Below are 16,988 nucleotides of genomic sequence, written 5' to 3' on the forward strand. Positions count from 1 at the left end.
CCGAGTTATTTCCCCTCTCACCCTATCCTGCTGCGTGCTGGCCCATCGTTTCCCCCTCGCCCTGCGCCCCACAGAATCCCCTCACCCCAACGTGCCCCGTTCCACCCCACACCAGTGACCCACGCAACCCCACCCCAATGCCCCCGCTTACCTTGCCCTTTGTCCCAGTTACGTGGATAATGTTCAGTTGATCCAGGTCTTCGACCTGAAAGACAGAGGTTAACAAACCCATGAGAAGGGGGTCAGGGCTGGGGAGACCCCCCCGGCCCGGGCACTGTGCCAACATAGTGGGAGGGCTCACAGCCAGTCCCACCGAGCAGAAAGGCCAGTACAGCCTGGGATGCTCATCCCCCCCACCCCGCCCTCCAGCCATCCCTCGCCACAGAGCGGCACTGAGAGGGCTCTGCTCAGCCAGGGAAGGGGACATGACAGCTCTCACCTTTAACCCACTTCGCTCCAAGAAGCCTTTCATGGCCTCCAGCTGCACCTGGGGGTCTCCTCTCTCCCGCTTCACCTGGTCCAGGTAACTGGCGTTGGTCTGGAGGGTGTTCAGGGTCCGGATGGCATCCTGGAATGAGACTCACAAGATGAGGCACAGATCAGCTCTCCGCTCGTAGGAGGGGATGGTGGCCAAGAGCCAATGCTCCAGCCCCCTGTGCGTGCTGGAAGGGGGTCTCCTGCTCACCCACAGAGGAGCCCCTGGACCTACATACTAAGCTCAGGGGCTGCCAGGCAGCTCAAGCCCACACTGCTCCCAAGCATCACTGGCTCCCAACACACAGCTGCCAGCCTTTGCTCTTCTGGGGGAGGGCGACCTTACCGACCAGGCTTCCCCGCCGTCAGAGCCCTCATCACAGGTGGGAAGATAGCCACCTCCAACCCCAGTGCCACCCACCCAGCCCATCTCCACACCAGGGCCCTCCCAGGTGAAGGGCTCATCAGTCACCTCCTGTGCCAAGAGCCTCGTCTGCCCTGCACCAAGAGCAGTGCTGAAGCGTGACAAAGGGGAGCAGTAGGATCTCCCTCCTCTCCCTGCCAGGTGAGCGCTGATCAGAGCACGCCAACCCCAGCTTTCGCTTCCAGCCAGAGCAAACAAAGGCTGAGCTCAGGGCCCAGAGGGGGTGCATCACTCCAGGCAATACGCTGCACCACTGTTTACTCACACGCTGGAGGGTGAAACATAGTGGCCAGGCCAGAACCAGCCACTAGCTCCGTCTGCTCCACAGTGGCCCTTGGATGCATGGGCTGCATTCAGAACAGTAGGACTTGCACACAGCTAGCTTGTCTTGCCCCGCTATCATTATGGGACTGCAATTACACAGTCCCAGGTACAGTGCTTAGAGCAGAGGGAACTGAAATCCAGTGGCCTTTAGAGTTTTCCCCACTAGCTAGGTGACTGGCAATGCATCTCCCTGCCCTGTCTGCTCAGACCAGACTCGGGGGCCAGGGGAAGAGACACGACTGATAACTCTTTAAAAATACACAAGATGAAGGACCACAAAAATAAGGGGCACAAGCGACACCCCAGATGAGCGATCCCCACAGAGGAAGCGTCTCAGCAGTAATTCAGAAAACATGACAGGCAGCTGCCAGAGGAGGCAAGAGAGGGGGAAGGTGCGCAAAATCAGCTCTGATAACTATGTCCAAGGCACGGAGAGTGGGGACAGAGCATACCCCGATCACGAGATGAGCCCCAGGAACGCAAGCTGGAGCACTGGTGTAACAGAGCCCCAGGGTGTGTTGGGTGGGTCCAAGGGCAGTACAATCCGCCCACAGTCTACACCAGAACACTTTAAGGGCAATATATTTTCACCCATTGCCATTACTAACATTAGTTGTATTGCAGTCGTGCCTAGAAAGCCCAACAGAGACTGGGGTCCCATTGTGCTAGGCATGCCAAACATGCATGGGAGAGACCCTCTGCACCAAAGAGTTTACAGTCTAAACAGACAAGACAGTCAGTGTGAGAAGGGAAACTGAGGCACAAAGAGTGCCTCATCATGGCAGAATCAGTACCCAGGGTTCCTGACTTCCAGTCCTGTGCCCCAACCATGGGACCACAGCAATAGTATCTGGAGCAGAGCATTTAAGGGCTATATAATCTCACTCGCTTTGATCACAGCACTGTCTGAGTCAGAGTGTTTTAAGGTCCTGGTTTTCCAAGGCCCAGAATAGCCTCTTTAAATGCTGATTAATACATTTCCCAGGGTTGGCTTTAGTTCCAGTATGCCTTGTGCAGAGTAGCAATTTATTGGGGTTTCTTAAATTATCTCTGGGGGTAGACTGTGCAGCTCTGGCAGGGGCTGGACGGTAACCAGATCTACTCCCCACAATTCACCTCTATAAAAAGCACTAGCCATGCTCCTGCAGATACATGTGGCTATTTATACTGGGTGGGATAGTGTATCTCCCAGGGAGCAAAGATACCAAACGCCCTGTCCGCTTCTTGCCTTCTCTCAGCTGAGCCAGACGGAATCAGGTTTTCCCCACACTGCACCAGAACTCCTGCTCTCCCCACATCATGCACTGCTCCCCTTCTCCAACCAGGACAGGAAGCCAGCCCACGACCTGTGGTGACCCCAAGAACTTCCCAGCTAGACCCAGGCACACGGTAGCTCATGCAGATTATTATTAGGCACTATCACGATACCCGGGACTCCCGTCATAGACCAGGCCCTGCTGTGCTAGGTGCAGTACAAACACTTAATGAAGAGACTGTCCCTGCCCCAGGGACCGAAACCCACCTCCATCCTTCATCACTATTACTGGTGACTACTGACATCGGGACACCCAAACCTGACACGACTCAGAACTCAGCCAGGTGTTAAGGCTGTGAATCCCATGTGATCCTGACTCACTTCCTGCCCAAACATCATTTAATTAGACACAAAGACCCCTCCACATTATGTTCATGATGGAGCTGCCCGGTCAAAGTTGGTTCTAAGGGTAGAAATCACAGTTTCCACATGAATGTTGAACATGGCTACGTCCCAGACCCTTCTGACTTTACAGGAGGAGCCCAGTAAGCAACACAGCAAGCGCCAGAAAAAGCGAGCGAAGACATTAGCCGGGTGCAGCCAGCCACGTTAATGGTGCTTTGGAACATGATTGTTTGCGTCATCGGACATTCTGATTCCAATTCAGCTACCTTCATGTTGCTTTAGCTGTGCTTCACGCATTTCACTCCTCTAAGACCATCCAGCATCTATTAACAGTCCCTGATTTCCATATATTCAAAGCCCCTTCGTTTGAAGAGAACACGCACATACAGCTCTGCAGCTCACATAGAAGAGCGCTCCGATGTAGAGACCTTTTCTACAGGGCATTCTCAGGATGCAGTTTTCAAATGTAACTAAGTGATAGTTGACAAATCAGTTTTTCCCCCCCAAACTGAAGTCCAATCAACCAGTGCCAACCATTTTCGATGTTAAGATTCAAATGTAAGCTGTTGTGATGAGAAAAAAAAGTGATATTGTTATTTGTACAGAAGTGATTTCATTTAATTTGACAAAATGCAGGAAGTGCAGCTGTACTGGTTTGGATGCAGGCAGAGGATGAAGGAAGGGCACCTGGTGAAAGCAGCAGAGCAGAAGAGGGTGATAGGAAAGAGATGCTGAGGATGCAATGGATGGATTGCAGCAAAGAAGATGGTATGCAAGTGGACCTCAGCGCTGCCTTGGACAAAGACGGTGGATGCTTGCATGACAATCCAACTCAAGTTGATGGGATAAGGGTGATTTCATTTATTCACAAAAATGAAAGGAGGACTTGTGGCACCTTAGAGACTAACTCATTTATTTGAGCATAAGTTTTCGTGAGCTACAGCTCACTTCATCGGGAATGCATCCGATGAACTGAGCTGTAGCTCACGAAAACTTATGCTCAAATAAATGGGTTAGTCTCTAAGGTGCCACAAGTCCTCCTTTTCTTTTTGCAAATACAGACTCACAGGAGTGCTACTCTGAAACCTTTCATTTATTCAGAGGTTTCCCCCACAAATCCGAAGTTGGCTGAATGATTTTCCCCCACGTACTTCCTGACCTTTGTTTGAAGTATGGTGCCTGTTGCTGAAAGCCCACTGAAATCAAGGGAGTCTTTCCCCTGAGTTCAATCAATGGGAAGAAAGTTACGAAAGACGGAAGACAGGGAGTTGTAAGTAGAAACCATTACGCAAGCTGGGCTATTAGGACCTACGAGGAAGAGAGCCCGACCCCAGTCACCCTGTAATGCATTTTAAGCCCATCGAGCCCTTCGCAATGTCAGTATGAGGCACATCCCCGAAAATAAAAACCAGAAGGGGCGAGGGGTCGGGGGTCACCCACTGAGGTTTTGGCCGGAGGGGCTGCTCTGCATCCCCCAAGTCCCCCAGACAGCGTCAACAGCCGTTTATAATCAGCACCGACCCCCAGCACAGCACCCCGCCTCCACGTGTGCCAGATGCCCCCCCCAAAGCCCTCAACCCCCCCCCACAGAAACCCTGTATATAAACCGCGACGTGCCCACCCCCGCCCCCAGCTAAAGACACGCGCCCATGCCCCATGCAGCGCTGCCCTGCCCCCCCGCCGGGCCCCACGTGTCCCGGCTGATGTAACCGGGCCGGCCCCACGCCGGTACCTGGTACTCCATCCTGGGCACGCGGGCCGGCCGGGTGCTGAAGCAGCGCGCGCCGCCGGCCGCCACCAGCCGCAGCGCGCAGTGCAGCGCGCGGAGCCCGCGAAAGCCCATCCCGCCTCCCGCTGACAGGCGGCCGCCGCCGCCACCGACGGGCGCAGCTCCCCACCCCTCCCACTTCCCTGGGGGGTGCGCCCGCCCCGCGAGCCACCGCCAGCGCGCAGGCGCGGCAGCGTGAGCCCCGCCATCTTTGTGAGGGGCACTACAGGGCGGGAGAGAGCCCGGGCAGGGCGACGGCCGCCATCATTGTGAGGGGCACCGCATTCTCTTAAAGGGCAACGCGGTCTCCCATTTACTCATTAGGGCTACCATGTCCCCTACAGCAAAGGGGGTGGGGGGGGGGGACATAATGCTGATCTCATACACAGTGATCAATTCCCTCCCCCCAAAGGGCCCTCCCACCCCCACCCCCCAATAGCCGCATTAGAGAAGAGAGGTCAGGTCCCGCCTTGGAGAGGCCTCATGTCCCCATAGTGTCTACAGAGGAACATCCCCGGATAAAACCACGTTTGCACATTCGCTGCTTAGTATCTAAAGCCTTCCAGGGCACATGGCAAGGAAAACCCGCCACTACACAGGGGGCACTCTGCGCGCTGCGGCTTTCAAGGTCAGCCGGCACAGAAGGGCAGCGCAAAGTCCAAGCAATCCTGCTAGTTCAATAAAGCGGTTTTTATTACAAAATGGAATGTTATGGCGGTGCCTACCTATGAAAACACAACACACCCCTCTGAAGGAAACGACCAACTACAGCCAGGGTATTTCAGGGGCCTAACCCACCCCCACAAAAATACACAGCAGATGCTCCACTTTTCATGCACTGTTTTCTCCTCATGTTGCAAATACAGGGGCAAGCTGTCATTCCATCCCGTTTAACTAGACGCATGCGGAGGTCTTTTAAAAAAGGATTTTGGCAAGGACCGAAACGATAATTTAATAGCAAGCTTTAAACACACCCCAAGCCAGATACGCCATAGTTGGCGCATTGCAACGAAAACCTCCATTAAAACCTCCATTAACCAACAGCTGGAGGTGCAGCCAGCTCTACCTCCCGCTCACCATTCCCAACTCTTAACTGCATTTATAGCTTTAGCAGTGAAGTTAGTAGCACAGCCCCGAATTTAAAACAAAATTAAATTACCATCTCAATTCTTCGAGTGTAGGGGCAGCTCCACCACATTCAGCCAGTCTCTCTCCTACAGTTTGCAGGGCTGTTGCTAAGTGTGGAGATTCAGCCAGAGATTACAACTGTAGCAAAGACCAGTTTTTAGTATAGGAGCCATTTGTTCCCGTTCAGGATTATCATCTACTGCCTGTATCGTGGTAGCACCTAGGACCCCCACGTCACGGAGCAGGGTCCCACTGTGCTAGGCACTGTTCAAACACATAACAAAGACAGTCCCCCTGTCCCAAAGTGCCTCAGTGGAAAAAATGCAGGGAACGGGTAGGAATCATTACTCTAAAGTGGCCATCTTCTAAGATTCCAACACTGCTCTGGAGAGAAAGGATTCAGCAGTTCAACCAGATTTTGTTCTTGTTCATGTCTTGATGCAGGAGCTAACTTGTTAACACTGTTCAGCATTACAGCTGACAGCTCCATCCTAGCCGCTAAGGGGGACATCACCAACTGAATTACAGGTATGTGAACCGTTACCTACTTGCTCATAGAGCACATTGAAGAGCTGCAGCTCCATTTTCCCTATTTTTGAAAAAATTCACACAGGGGAGAGAAATCATTTAAAAACAGGACATATGATTGTTTCTTCACAACAACTGGCATAGGGCACCAGGCCAATGTATCACCTGCAGCTAATTTAATTCATGGCCCTTTAGCACCAAAAGCTTCCCACAACTCTCCATTGTTTCCGAACCCCATCCCAGAGAAGAGATTTACCTTATACATGTCCTTTATCATCCTTACTTTCTGCTCTGAAGCAAGTTTGATCTCTGCTGCCTGCTGTTTACAGACCTCACACTGGCTGCTGGCGGGTGTTGCTACTAGCCTAGTTGAAGGACAAAGGTTATCACCAGCTGCATTCTGCACACATTTCTCTCATTTCAAAGGCTCAGGGTTTACTCTGGTTTGCCAGCACCACTGCTGCACCCTCTCAAACAAATTCACAAGAGCTGCTGCAGCCCAAGGAAAGAGAGAATTTCCTTTCCGCACAGGAATCCATTAAGATCTCCATAGAGAGTTTCTATTAGGTGCATATCAGGTTTAATAAGCTCTGTTGGCAGGAAAAGGTATTTACGGGATACACGTTGCCGAAGTTAAGTGCATTGAATGTGCAGTGCATTTGCTCTGTTCACTTGGAGAGTTACTGCTCTTAATCTAGACCCATGTAAGCAAAGCCAGATAAAGCGACAGACACAGGAATGCTTGTAAGAATATAGCCAGGTGTCTAGCTGGGCCAGGTTTTGCAGTAGTAATAGCTCATTGGGCATTGCTGCTCTGTCACTATGGTCAGCACCCTGGGGAGTTGGACAGACCCCTGCCATCCTCCAGTCACATCCACCTTCAGACTACGAGCAGAATGTGTCCAGCTCCCTTCACGTCTGAACTGGTGCTGTTGCCGCACTGGTTAGTGAGTCAGTCAGAGGAATACACAGCAGACCAGGGGTCTAAGAAAGGGAATTTTAATTGCAGTTTACAACCAAAAGTGGCAGTAGGCTGAACACAAAGCATGATGAACTTGTGTTGAAAGCAACGACTCAGACGGATCCTCCTGGTCAGAGCAACAGTAATGAGCACCCCTGCTTCCTCCTGATTAGTCGCTGCGACCCTTTGTTTCTCATAGGCTCTGACCCTGTCTGAACCAGAAGGACTTGCTAGTCTTGAACATGGTGTGAGCTAGTTCTTGAATTTGGAGGCGTTTTGTCTGTACCAATCCCACTGGCTCCACACAAGGAAGACACGCACAAAGAGCTCAGTGGCACTCAGCAATGCGACCCCCACCCTACACACAACAAGGGAAGCTCCCTGCAGAAGGAAGGACCACATGGGGAACTGTAGCCACACACGAGCAATTCAGAAGAGATCTGAGGCAGTTCCCAAAGTGAGCCGATCTATCCTGCCAGCTGCAGCAGCAGTTCAATTACTGAGTCACCCAGTCATGTTCTCCAGTGCTGTAAAGCTTGGGCAGTGACAAAATCTTCTCCAATAGTGGCTCCCCAACAGAAATGACCCATTAGATCCAGCTACTGGTAAACAGATGCTATTTCTGGGGGCTGAGGCAGAAACTCTGAGCCAGATAGGCTGAGAGATGATCCCAGGCCCTTGGAAACAGCTCCCAAGGACATCTAGGGACAGCCCCCTTCCTTTATGCCCACAATTGTTCCAGACAGTTCGTCCAGCCCAATATCTCAGACCAGGCCCTGCAGCTCCTTTCCATCACAGCTGCTGCTACAAGAGACTGAAGAACGTAAGGGTATTTCAAAGAAAACTCAGCCTGCTCCCTACTCACTTTTCCGGGCCCCCACCAGTCAAAACACTCTGTCAAACTCTGTCTGATTGGTTGCAGCTGGATTCCTGCCCTGATTAGCTGGCTGCTGCGGCATGTGTCCACCTCTTCTCCTGGGTGGAGCCAGGTACTCAAACATTGATTGATTGTGGGTGGAGAGCATGTTCTTGAGATCAGAGGGCATCGGGTCTGACCAGAAGAAGTCATGATTCAATGCATCGTCACTGTCTATTCTTTGGGCAGGATCCAGAACGAGCAGTTTGTCTATAAGATCCAGAGCGTATGGGTCTTTGACATAGGCTTTCAGGCGATCTTTAACCTTGCGCTTTTGGCCCTTGGGCAGGTCCAGTTTCTGGTACAGCTCATACTTATCCACATTTGGCCAAACCTAGAGGGAGCATAAGGGAGATCAGCCTTAGAGAGAAGACAGCTAAACCGTTTTAGAGCCTGATGTTAGTGCCCTAATTAAACCCCACATGCATTCAGCTGTAGTGGAGAAACAAACAAACCAGTTCTTTCACTACACACCCTCTAGGGCCCCATGACATCCATTAGGGATTTTACTGTTGCAGTCGAAAGCGGAATGCATACAATTGCTACAGAGATGAGCAGCAGTACAAACCCGTAAGGCAGATATTGCACTTGGAGATACACGGGGTGGGGGGAATCAGCGGGAAAAATCTAGCAGTGTACGTTTAAGCTGCTCTTTGATACTCTAATTCTCTTAGACATCAGACAGCAGCTGCACAGTAACATGGGCTAGACAATTATGAGAATACACAAAAGAAAAAGCCAACCGAATAACTTAAATTTATACAGCACCTTTCATCCCAGCAGAGCCCAGAGCCCTTTGCAAATGCGCCCCCTCCCCAACAGTCCAGCTCTGCGTGGAACGTGGCAAGCTTTTGTTTATTTTAAAGGGGTAATACATTCATCTATACCAGTGAAGGTTACAGCCTGACAGACCTGGAGATCAGCCTCCTATTTATCCATAGCACAGGTATAATCAGGCAGCAGCAGCGTAAGTCTATCTATCATGCCCCACTATGCCACAATCCTGACTTGAAGGGACCATCGCTAGGCGTTCAGACGCAATGACTAACTCAAGACATTTGCCTCTCTTCTGAAAAAACTAGAGCCAAAAACGGTGGTGGTCTGAGAAAGAATGGTCAACTAGCAACTAGGCTGGCACCAAATTCATTTCACACAGACCTCTCAATAGCCGCAAGATGGTGGCAAGTTTACCAATGGGTTTGGTGCCACGTATCAGACAGATTCAGACCCACAACCTAGAAATGAAAAGCACCCCCCCCCTCGCTGTAATAGTAAGTAATAGCCTATTACCAACTCTCTAATGTGATAGCGGTTGAGGATTATCTTGTGGCTAAAGTGCAGGACTGGAAGCTGAGAGACCTGGGTTCAATTCTCAGTTCTCTCACTGACTTGTTGAGAAACTCTGAGCAAATAACTTCAGCTCCGTGCCTCAATTTCCCCAGCTGTAAAATGGGGGTGTGACGTGTCATTCCATATTCTTTAGGAAAATATGCTTGATATGAATATGACATAACTGAGATATACTTTACGCAAGATGGCTCATGTAATACCATTGGAAAGGTTATGATTTACTGAAAGTGGTTATCCAATTTGTATGCATGTGTCATTTCTGTATCTGAAATTAGGAATATTGACTATGTATCTGTATTTCAACTGTTACTTTGGGTGATGCCCACTGCTAACACTTCAGGTACAACAGGCCCATCAGCAAGAGACAATGGACTGTAAAAGAGCTTAGTCTTCCCGTGAGTCAGCCTCTGAAGAATGGCTACAGGGGCCCTACAGGGTCAGGTGGTCTTGTCACCTGATACTAAAACATTACCTGGGACTTCTTGTAACTTTCCACTGTAAGGGAAGAGGGGTCAAACTAGGAAACAAAGGATTCCCACCTTATGTAAATCCTATTTAATGGTGGGGAGTGAGGTACTCCAGGTCATCAGTTCTCCCCTGCTACCCCACCCAAGATGACTGCTAGAAACAACTAAGACTGAACTGGGGGGAAAAGAACTGGACCCAGGCTGGAAGGGTGTCTGGTCTGTGAAGATTATTAGAACCACATTTAGGGTGAGAACTTGCATGTACCCAGTTTCTTTAGTGCATTAAGCTTAATTTGCACGCTGTTTTATTTTCTTAGTAATCTGCCTTGTTCTGTCTGCTACCTCCTTAGCTACTTAAAATACACCTGTTACAGTTAATACCTTTATTTCTGGTTTATAATACAACCCAGTTGATGTAATTTCTAACTGGGGGGCAAGAAGTTGTGCATACCCTCCTCCACCTTGAGGGAAGAGGCAAATTTCATGTAATTTTGGGTCTGTACTCCAAGGGGGGGGGGTGGACGTCAGGATGCTGTGGCAAGCCCCTTAAGCTGAGCCTTCTCAGAGCAGATCTCTGTCTCTCTGCGCAGCTGGGTGAGGCCCTGCCTGTGCGCTTGGCTGAAAAAGGCTGGGGAGCCCAGCCCAGTAAGACCAGGTAAAAGGGTGCCAAGGCTGGCAGAATACTCAGAGGCATCCCAGCACCCCAAGTGACATCCCGGGGGTCCATCCCATCGCAGGGGGTGATACTCACCTCACATGGGGAGAGGCTAAATTCACTGTTTATCTTTGGTAGAGGTGCTAGAACAGGGCAGTGTATCATTCTAGATACAGTAAACATGTCTGATCTCTTCATGGAGCAACACAGCCCTTGAGCACAGCTCTCACCACTCTTGAGATGTAAGGATGCCCCCTTTAAATGCAGCCGATAGATCTATTACTTGCTTAAGGTCACCCAGCAGGTCAGTCTCAGAGGCAGGATTAGATTGCAGGGTTCCAGGTTTCTAAACCCATGCCCATTCAGTTTCATTGCAGTTTCCCCACAGGTGCTGCATTCCCATGCTTTGGGGCCCCTACCTCTGGAGTGATGGATCCACAGAGCTGGCTGATGAGAGTGAGCTGGTGTTGTTCCGTGTTCCCCTGCATGATGGGGCTGCGAGTCCACATCTCTGCCATGATGCAGCCTGCACCCCAGAGATCAATGGGGGGGCCATAGTCCCGTTCCCCTAAAGACAGCGGCACTAGATTAACCACTTAGACTCTAATATTAAGAGCTTTGCATGCACCAGACTGAGAGAACAAAATAGTAAAGGGGACAGGGGAAAGAGAAAACAAACAAAAGATGGGTTTCAGAGTAGCAGCCATGTTAGTCTATATTCGCAAAAAGAAAAGGAGGACTTGTGGCACCTTAGAGACTAACAAATTTAAGCTTTCGTGAGCTACTGCTCACTTCATCGGGAATGCATCCGATGAAGTGAGCTGTAGCTCACGAAAGCTTATGCTCAAATAAATTTGTTCATCTTAAGGTGCCACAAGTCCTCCTTTTCTTCAAACAGAAGATGGGAGAATTCCCTGTGCAATTTCTCCTCTAGCCAAGCCTCCCACCTACCTAAGAGAAGCTCCGGAGGCCGATACCACAGAGTCACCACCCGGTTGGTGTAGCGGTTGGGCTGACTGTTTTTTGCCAGGCTGAAGGCTCGAGCCAAACCAAAGTCTGCCAGTTTCAGGACCCCATCTCGGGTGATCAGTACATTTGCAGCTTTCATATCCCGGTGCAAGATCTGCACAAAGGAGGGAAATTGAAAGGTTAAGCCATTAAGTCATCTTCTGCTGGATCCAGCTCTATCTTCATCACAAAGATCCCCACCACCAGGAAGGTGAATGGGGCATTCCAACCCTGGAAAAGAAACACTGGAAAGGCTAGGATTGAACATGGATGAACACAACAGAAAATAAACCCATTGGGAGCATCTCACTGAGCATGGAGTTGGCTGGAGGGGAAAGTTACAGCTGAGGATCTAGAACTGGTGAGAGGTACTGCAACCATAACCCTCGGTCTCCCACAGGACAGACAGAGCACAGGCGGTAGTATGACAAGCATCCCCACAGCAGCGAATGTGCCTCACCCCTGCCGTGGGAGAGCCAGGGTGAGTGCAGATGACATGGCCCAGTCAGTCCTGGGCCCTCATGTTAGCAATCACAGCACAACTATGCATTAGCTCCTGAACTTAGAACACAGGTCACGCTTAAATTTGGTTTTCAGGTGTATCACTTCTTTGGATGCTCTATTCTGCAGTGTTACAAACACCATGGTGGGTTGGGAGGACTTCATAAGGATCCTCCAGAGCATCCTTCTCCCCCCTTTGAAAATACATCCTAAGTTTTTACTTGGCCATCACTGACTCTGCTAACACTTCCCACTCCCCCGGCCTATAAAAAAGCCTCCCAGCATCAAACCCTGAGACTGAGAATAATCGTTACTGATTCCGCGCTAAGCCACCCTGAAAAGCACACACATCCCAGAGTGTGAGTGTGCAGAACTAGCAGCCCCGCTAGAGACACTGGCCTGTGCTCACATGCCTGTATCTCAGAAGGGCACACACAAGACCACTGCAATCTCAGCCCTCAAGCCATGCAGCAAGGGAATACAGATCCCGCCCTTTACCTTATTCCTGTGGATGTAGTAAAGTCCATTCAGCAACATCTGCATCACTTTCTTGATCTCAGACAGCGTGAACTTCACATGGGCATTGCTGAGGAGGCCTGCGAGATCGTGCTCACAGAAATCGAACACCAGATAGATGCTGCCCTTGCAGCGATTGTATGGGGAGGCTACGAGAGAAGCGATGTGTGGTTGTTAAGGAGGTCTATCAACCCAAACAGTTCTCTCCCCCACACTGATGGCTAGCTTTCCCTATGTCAACTTCTAGCACCGGATGCTGACCAGCCTTTGCCACATGACTAAGAAATAGAAAACACGACATAACTCTATGTTAAGGTCACAATCGAGCGTCAGGGTGAACACACAACTTCCACCTCGCCTGCCCCCTTTCACCGCGTACCTCCAGAGTCTTCAATTACACAGCCATAGCTATACAGAGAAATGGGGACATCCCTGGCCACCAAGAACCTCAGTATCTAGATACCCATAAGGCTATCCAAAGGAGAAATATGGAGAATGGAGGAGGAGGGTCACAGCAGTGAAGATCACGGCATGTGTACATTACATACGGCACATTTCAGAGTGGTGAGCTCCTAGGGTGACCTGTCTTCTGAGAGGGAAAGTTTAACCTAGCAAAGTGAAGACTGAGAGGGAATGACTGCTCTCTAGAAATACACCAAAGAGGAAGAAGAGCTACTGAAGTTAAAGGACAATGTTGTACAAGAACAAATGGAAATAAACTGGCCACAGGTAAACTTGGTCTGGAGATTAGAAGGTCTATAACCATCAGAGGAATGAGGTTCTGGAACAGCCTCTCAACAATAGTAGTGAGGGCAAGACACCCATCTGGCTTTAAGATGGAGCTTGATAAGTTTACGAGTAAGATTATGAGACAGGGCTGCCTGCTCATAGCAGAGGACTGTACTTGATGACCCAGAAAGACCCTTCCAGTCACATTCTTATGTTTTTTAAGATTTAATATACTGGGGGGAGGTGGGGGATCCAAAATGAAGCCCAGGAGGACGAACAACTGAAGACTAAGCAAAACCAAGGAATCTTCTATTTCTCAAATGCTGTAATACACAACAGAAGGTTTTATGCAGCCTCAGATTATATTATTTGCTTCCAGGAGCGCAGATGTTAGCACTATATAAACACAGAGGAGGCACACTCACTGCCCCAAAGAGACAAAACTTGCAATGCAGTGGGAGGACAACCAGGCATTCAAGTGACTGCACCATGGAACCAGAAAGCCTTTGAATCCATTGACCAAAGTGCTTACAGTTACCAGCCACACTAGGGGAGCTCTGAGCAAATCAGCTGCAGAGCATGTCATGAATACAAAGTTTATAAAAAGAGCCAGCCTGTGTTAAACAATGTTTTTAAACAAGAAGAGGGAGCGCTCCCGCTATTAATGGGATATTAGCACCATTGGGGTTTTTGGTTTGTTCGGTTTTTTAAAGAAAGGACAAATGTAAAAAACCAACCACTTTCAGGATGAGAAACTTGTATGTCAAGTTTCTCTCCAGTGTTTTGTTGTTGTTGTTGTTGTTAAAAAACCCCAGAAACATGAGTTTTATAATCTCACACACACGCCTTCAACTGTAGCAACACAGTATTTCGAAGAAGCTTACAAAGGCATCTTCTAGTCGAGCTGCGACACAGTCAGAGCTATGCCAACTGAGGTGTTAACGCTCATATAACACACCACCACCATGTAGCTCTTTTCATCCAAAGACCTCAAAGCACTTCACAAAGCAGGTCAGTATCATTTATCCCAGTTTTACAGATGGGAAAACTGAGGCACAGGGAGGGGCAGTGACCTGCCCAAGGGCATTCAGCAGGCCACTGTTATCCAAAGGAGACAGGTATCCAACAAAATCTTTGGACAAACCAGGCTATTTTGTATTGGGCAAGTGCATCTCACTGAAAGAAAAATAAAGGGTACACTGGAGATCAACTGATGTTAGTGAACAAAACAAAAAGAGGGAACTAAAACATGCTACCTTTGGTCCTGCAGATTTCTATGAGGTTCACCACATTCTCATGCTTGAGCAGCTGAAGGATTTTGATCTCACGTAGGGCTGTGATGGGGAACTAACAAGGAGATGGAGAGCCACAAGTCAGAATTGCAAGAGAATATCCCAATCTAGTCTAAAGCAGGTTGCGGGGAAGGCGGGGGAGTGGCGGAGGAGGGAAGAGAGAAAATTATGGCAGAAATCTCGAAGAGGAGATGTATTCAAGCAGACTTAAAAGTGCAGGACAAAGTGCAGCTAGGGTCAGAACAGAGGCTAAAACCAACATTGTGGAGTTCCAGTTTTATTCACTGTGACTTCCAGTTCCAGTCTGCTCAGTTTACAACTCTTAGCACCAAGTAACTTAAGTAGAAGTTGAGTGTCCTGAACCCCACACAGGATCAGGCCCTTAAGGTGTAGCACCAACTACTAAAAAAACCCAAGTGAGATGTGGAAGAGAATCCAGTCTGGTTTTGCTTCTTATGAGGTCACCAGCAATACAGATGTTTGTCATCGGAATATGGACACATTTTGTTCATGTGTGATCCTGATTAGAATTCAGCTCCCCATCTCTTTAGTGTATCAACACTACCATGTTAACAGAAGTAAAACCTTATTTGAATCAACAGAGATGTGACTCAGACACACAAAAAGGCAATATGGAAAGAGGTTTTTTAACCAAATCACTTTCCTGATACATTGGGAAGCACACCACTTTCAGTCTTGTATATTACTTTATCCATTTCCATACTGGTTTTTACTGCAGAAGGTCCTGCAAAGTTACACACACAATGAATTTCCTTGTCACATCCCAGACAAAGATTCTGTCTTTGTCTAAAGACATATGCCCAGCTCTCAAACTCCCATCCTCCCACACCATACACAGTATAGGCACATGCCCATCTATCTTACCCCCTCCTTCTCATTTTCCATCAACACTTTCTTCAGAGCCACCTTCTTGCCAGTCTGTCGATGTTTTGCTTTGAACACTTCCCTGCAGAGAGGACGGAAATACATGAGCATTCCTGGAGGAGTTGAAGTGGCCAAGTAGAGCAGGCACAGCCAGGAAAGACCAAACAAGACATTTCTACACTTTCACACAGGCAGCTCTGTGCTGACCCTCTGCCTAACCCAGGTCCTCCCCCTTCATGCCAAGAAAGGCCACGATCTCCTGCAGAGAGCAGGCTCTCAGATTCCAGGGTATGTGAGAGAATGGCAATGGGGTAGGGCTCTCACAGATCCCCAGGAGAGTTTTGGAGGCAGGCCTCACAGATTCCAAGAGGTGGCGGGAAGGGTACAGGAGGAATCTCAGATGTGGAGGCATTCAGGAAAGAGTCTCCCACAGATCCCGGGGCACCTTTGGGGGGGGAGGGAGGGAGGGAGGGAGTCTCCCACAGATCCCGGGGCACCTTTGGGGGGGGAGGGAGGGAGGGAGGGAGTCTCCCACAGATCCCGGGGCACCTTTGGGGGGGGAGGGAGGGAGGGAGGGAGTCTCCCACAGATCCCGGGGCACCTTTGGGGGGGGAGGGAGGGAGGGAGGGAGTCTCCCACAGATCCCGGGGCACCTTTGGGGGGGGAGGGAGGGAGGGAGGGAGTCTCCCACAGATCCCGGGGCACCTTTGGGGGGGGAGGGAGGGAGGGAGGGAGTCTCCCACAGATCCCGGGGCACCTTTGGGGGGGGAGGGAGGGAGGGAGGGAGTCTCCCACAGATCCCGGGGCACCTTTGGGGGGGGAGGGAGGGGAGGGAGTCTCCCACAGATCCCGGGGCACCTTTGGGGGGGGAGGGAGGGAGGGAGGGAGTCTCCCACAGATCCCGGGGCACCTTTGGGGGGGAGGGAGGGGGGAGTCTCTCACAGATCCCGGGGCACCTTTGGGGGGGGAGGGGAGGGAGTCTCTCACAGATCCCGGGGCACCGGGGGGGGGGCGGGGGAGTATCTGTGTCTCTCTCTCAGATCCCGGGGTAGCAGGAAGGCGGGTATCCGGGGCGCTGGGGGGCTCGGCCCGCAGACCCCAGGGTAGGCGCGGGGGTGGCTGGGCCCCTCTAACCCCGTGCGGGGGCAGACCCGGGAGGCTGGGGAGGGTCCGGCTCTCACCCGAACGTGCCCTGCCCAATCTTCGCCAGCTTCTCGTACTTGGACACCTCGTCGCAGAAGGGGCAGTCCACCGTGTCGTACTGCTTCGCCATGGCGGGGCCCCCGAGCCCAACGGCGCCAAACGGCCACCGTCCCCGCCCTCGCGGCTCCTCTGTCGCCCCCAGCGACGGCGCCTTTGGTGACGCGAGATCCCGGGAGCTTCCGGTCTCGCCAGCCATGCC

At 50.7% G+C, this 16,988-nt stretch overlaps 2 protein-coding genes across 4 annotated transcripts in view; both read right to left on the bottom strand.

Moving 5' to 3' along the window:
• Window positions 1–4,797, bottom strand: part of FPGS (folylpolyglutamate synthase) — a 43,106-nt gene extending 38,309 nt beyond the window's left edge. For all 3 annotated transcript variants that reach the window (XR_012155297.2, XR_012155296.1, XM_073314758.1), the window contains exons 1-3: window positions 4,615–4,797; window positions 440–568; window positions 152–205 (exon numbers count right to left, since the gene is read on the bottom strand). Coding sequence is in view for 1 of the 3 variants with exons in the window: in XM_073314758.1 (XP_073170859.1) it covers window positions 152–205; window positions 440–568; window positions 4,615–4,725 (294 nt within the window). In the remaining 2 variants the exon portion in view is untranslated. The remainder of the gene's footprint in view (window positions 1–151; window positions 206–439; window positions 569–4,614) is intronic.
• Window positions 4,798–7,289: 2,492 nt separating this feature from the next.
• CDK9 (cyclin dependent kinase 9) lies at window positions 7,290–16,988 on the bottom strand. The gene is made up of 7 exons (XM_073314080.1): window positions 16,768–16,988; window positions 15,587–15,668; window positions 14,666–14,756; window positions 12,663–12,829; window positions 11,607–11,778; window positions 11,075–11,223; window positions 7,290–8,517 (listed from the first exon to the last, which is right to left on the bottom strand). The coding sequence occupies exons 1-7, from the start codon at window positions 16,983–16,985 to the stop codon at window positions 8,152–8,154; spliced, it is 1,245 nt and encodes a 414-aa protein (XP_073170181.1). The 5' UTR covers window positions 16,986–16,988; the 3' UTR covers window positions 7,290–8,151.

Source organism: Lepidochelys kempii, chromosome 16 (assembly GCF_965140285.1).
Source record: "Lepidochelys kempii isolate rLepKem1 chromosome 16, rLepKem1.hap1, whole genome shotgun sequence".
Lineage (NCBI taxonomy): Eukaryota > Metazoa > Chordata > Testudines > Cheloniidae > Lepidochelys > Lepidochelys kempii.

Coding starts and splice junctions, on each gene's coding strand:
- CDK9 (XM_073314080.1), bottom strand. CDS start 16,985: ATGGCTGGCGAGACCGGAAGCTCCCGGGATCTCGCGTCACCAAAGGCG. Junction 12,830..14,665: donor AGAAATCTGCAGGACCAAAG/GTAGCATGTTTT, acceptor CTTCTCTCGTAG/CCTCCCCATACAATCGCTGC. Junction 8,518..11,074: donor GTGGATCCATCACTCCAGAG/GTAGGGGCCCCA, acceptor TGCTCCCTCTAG/GTTTGGCCAAATGTGGATAA.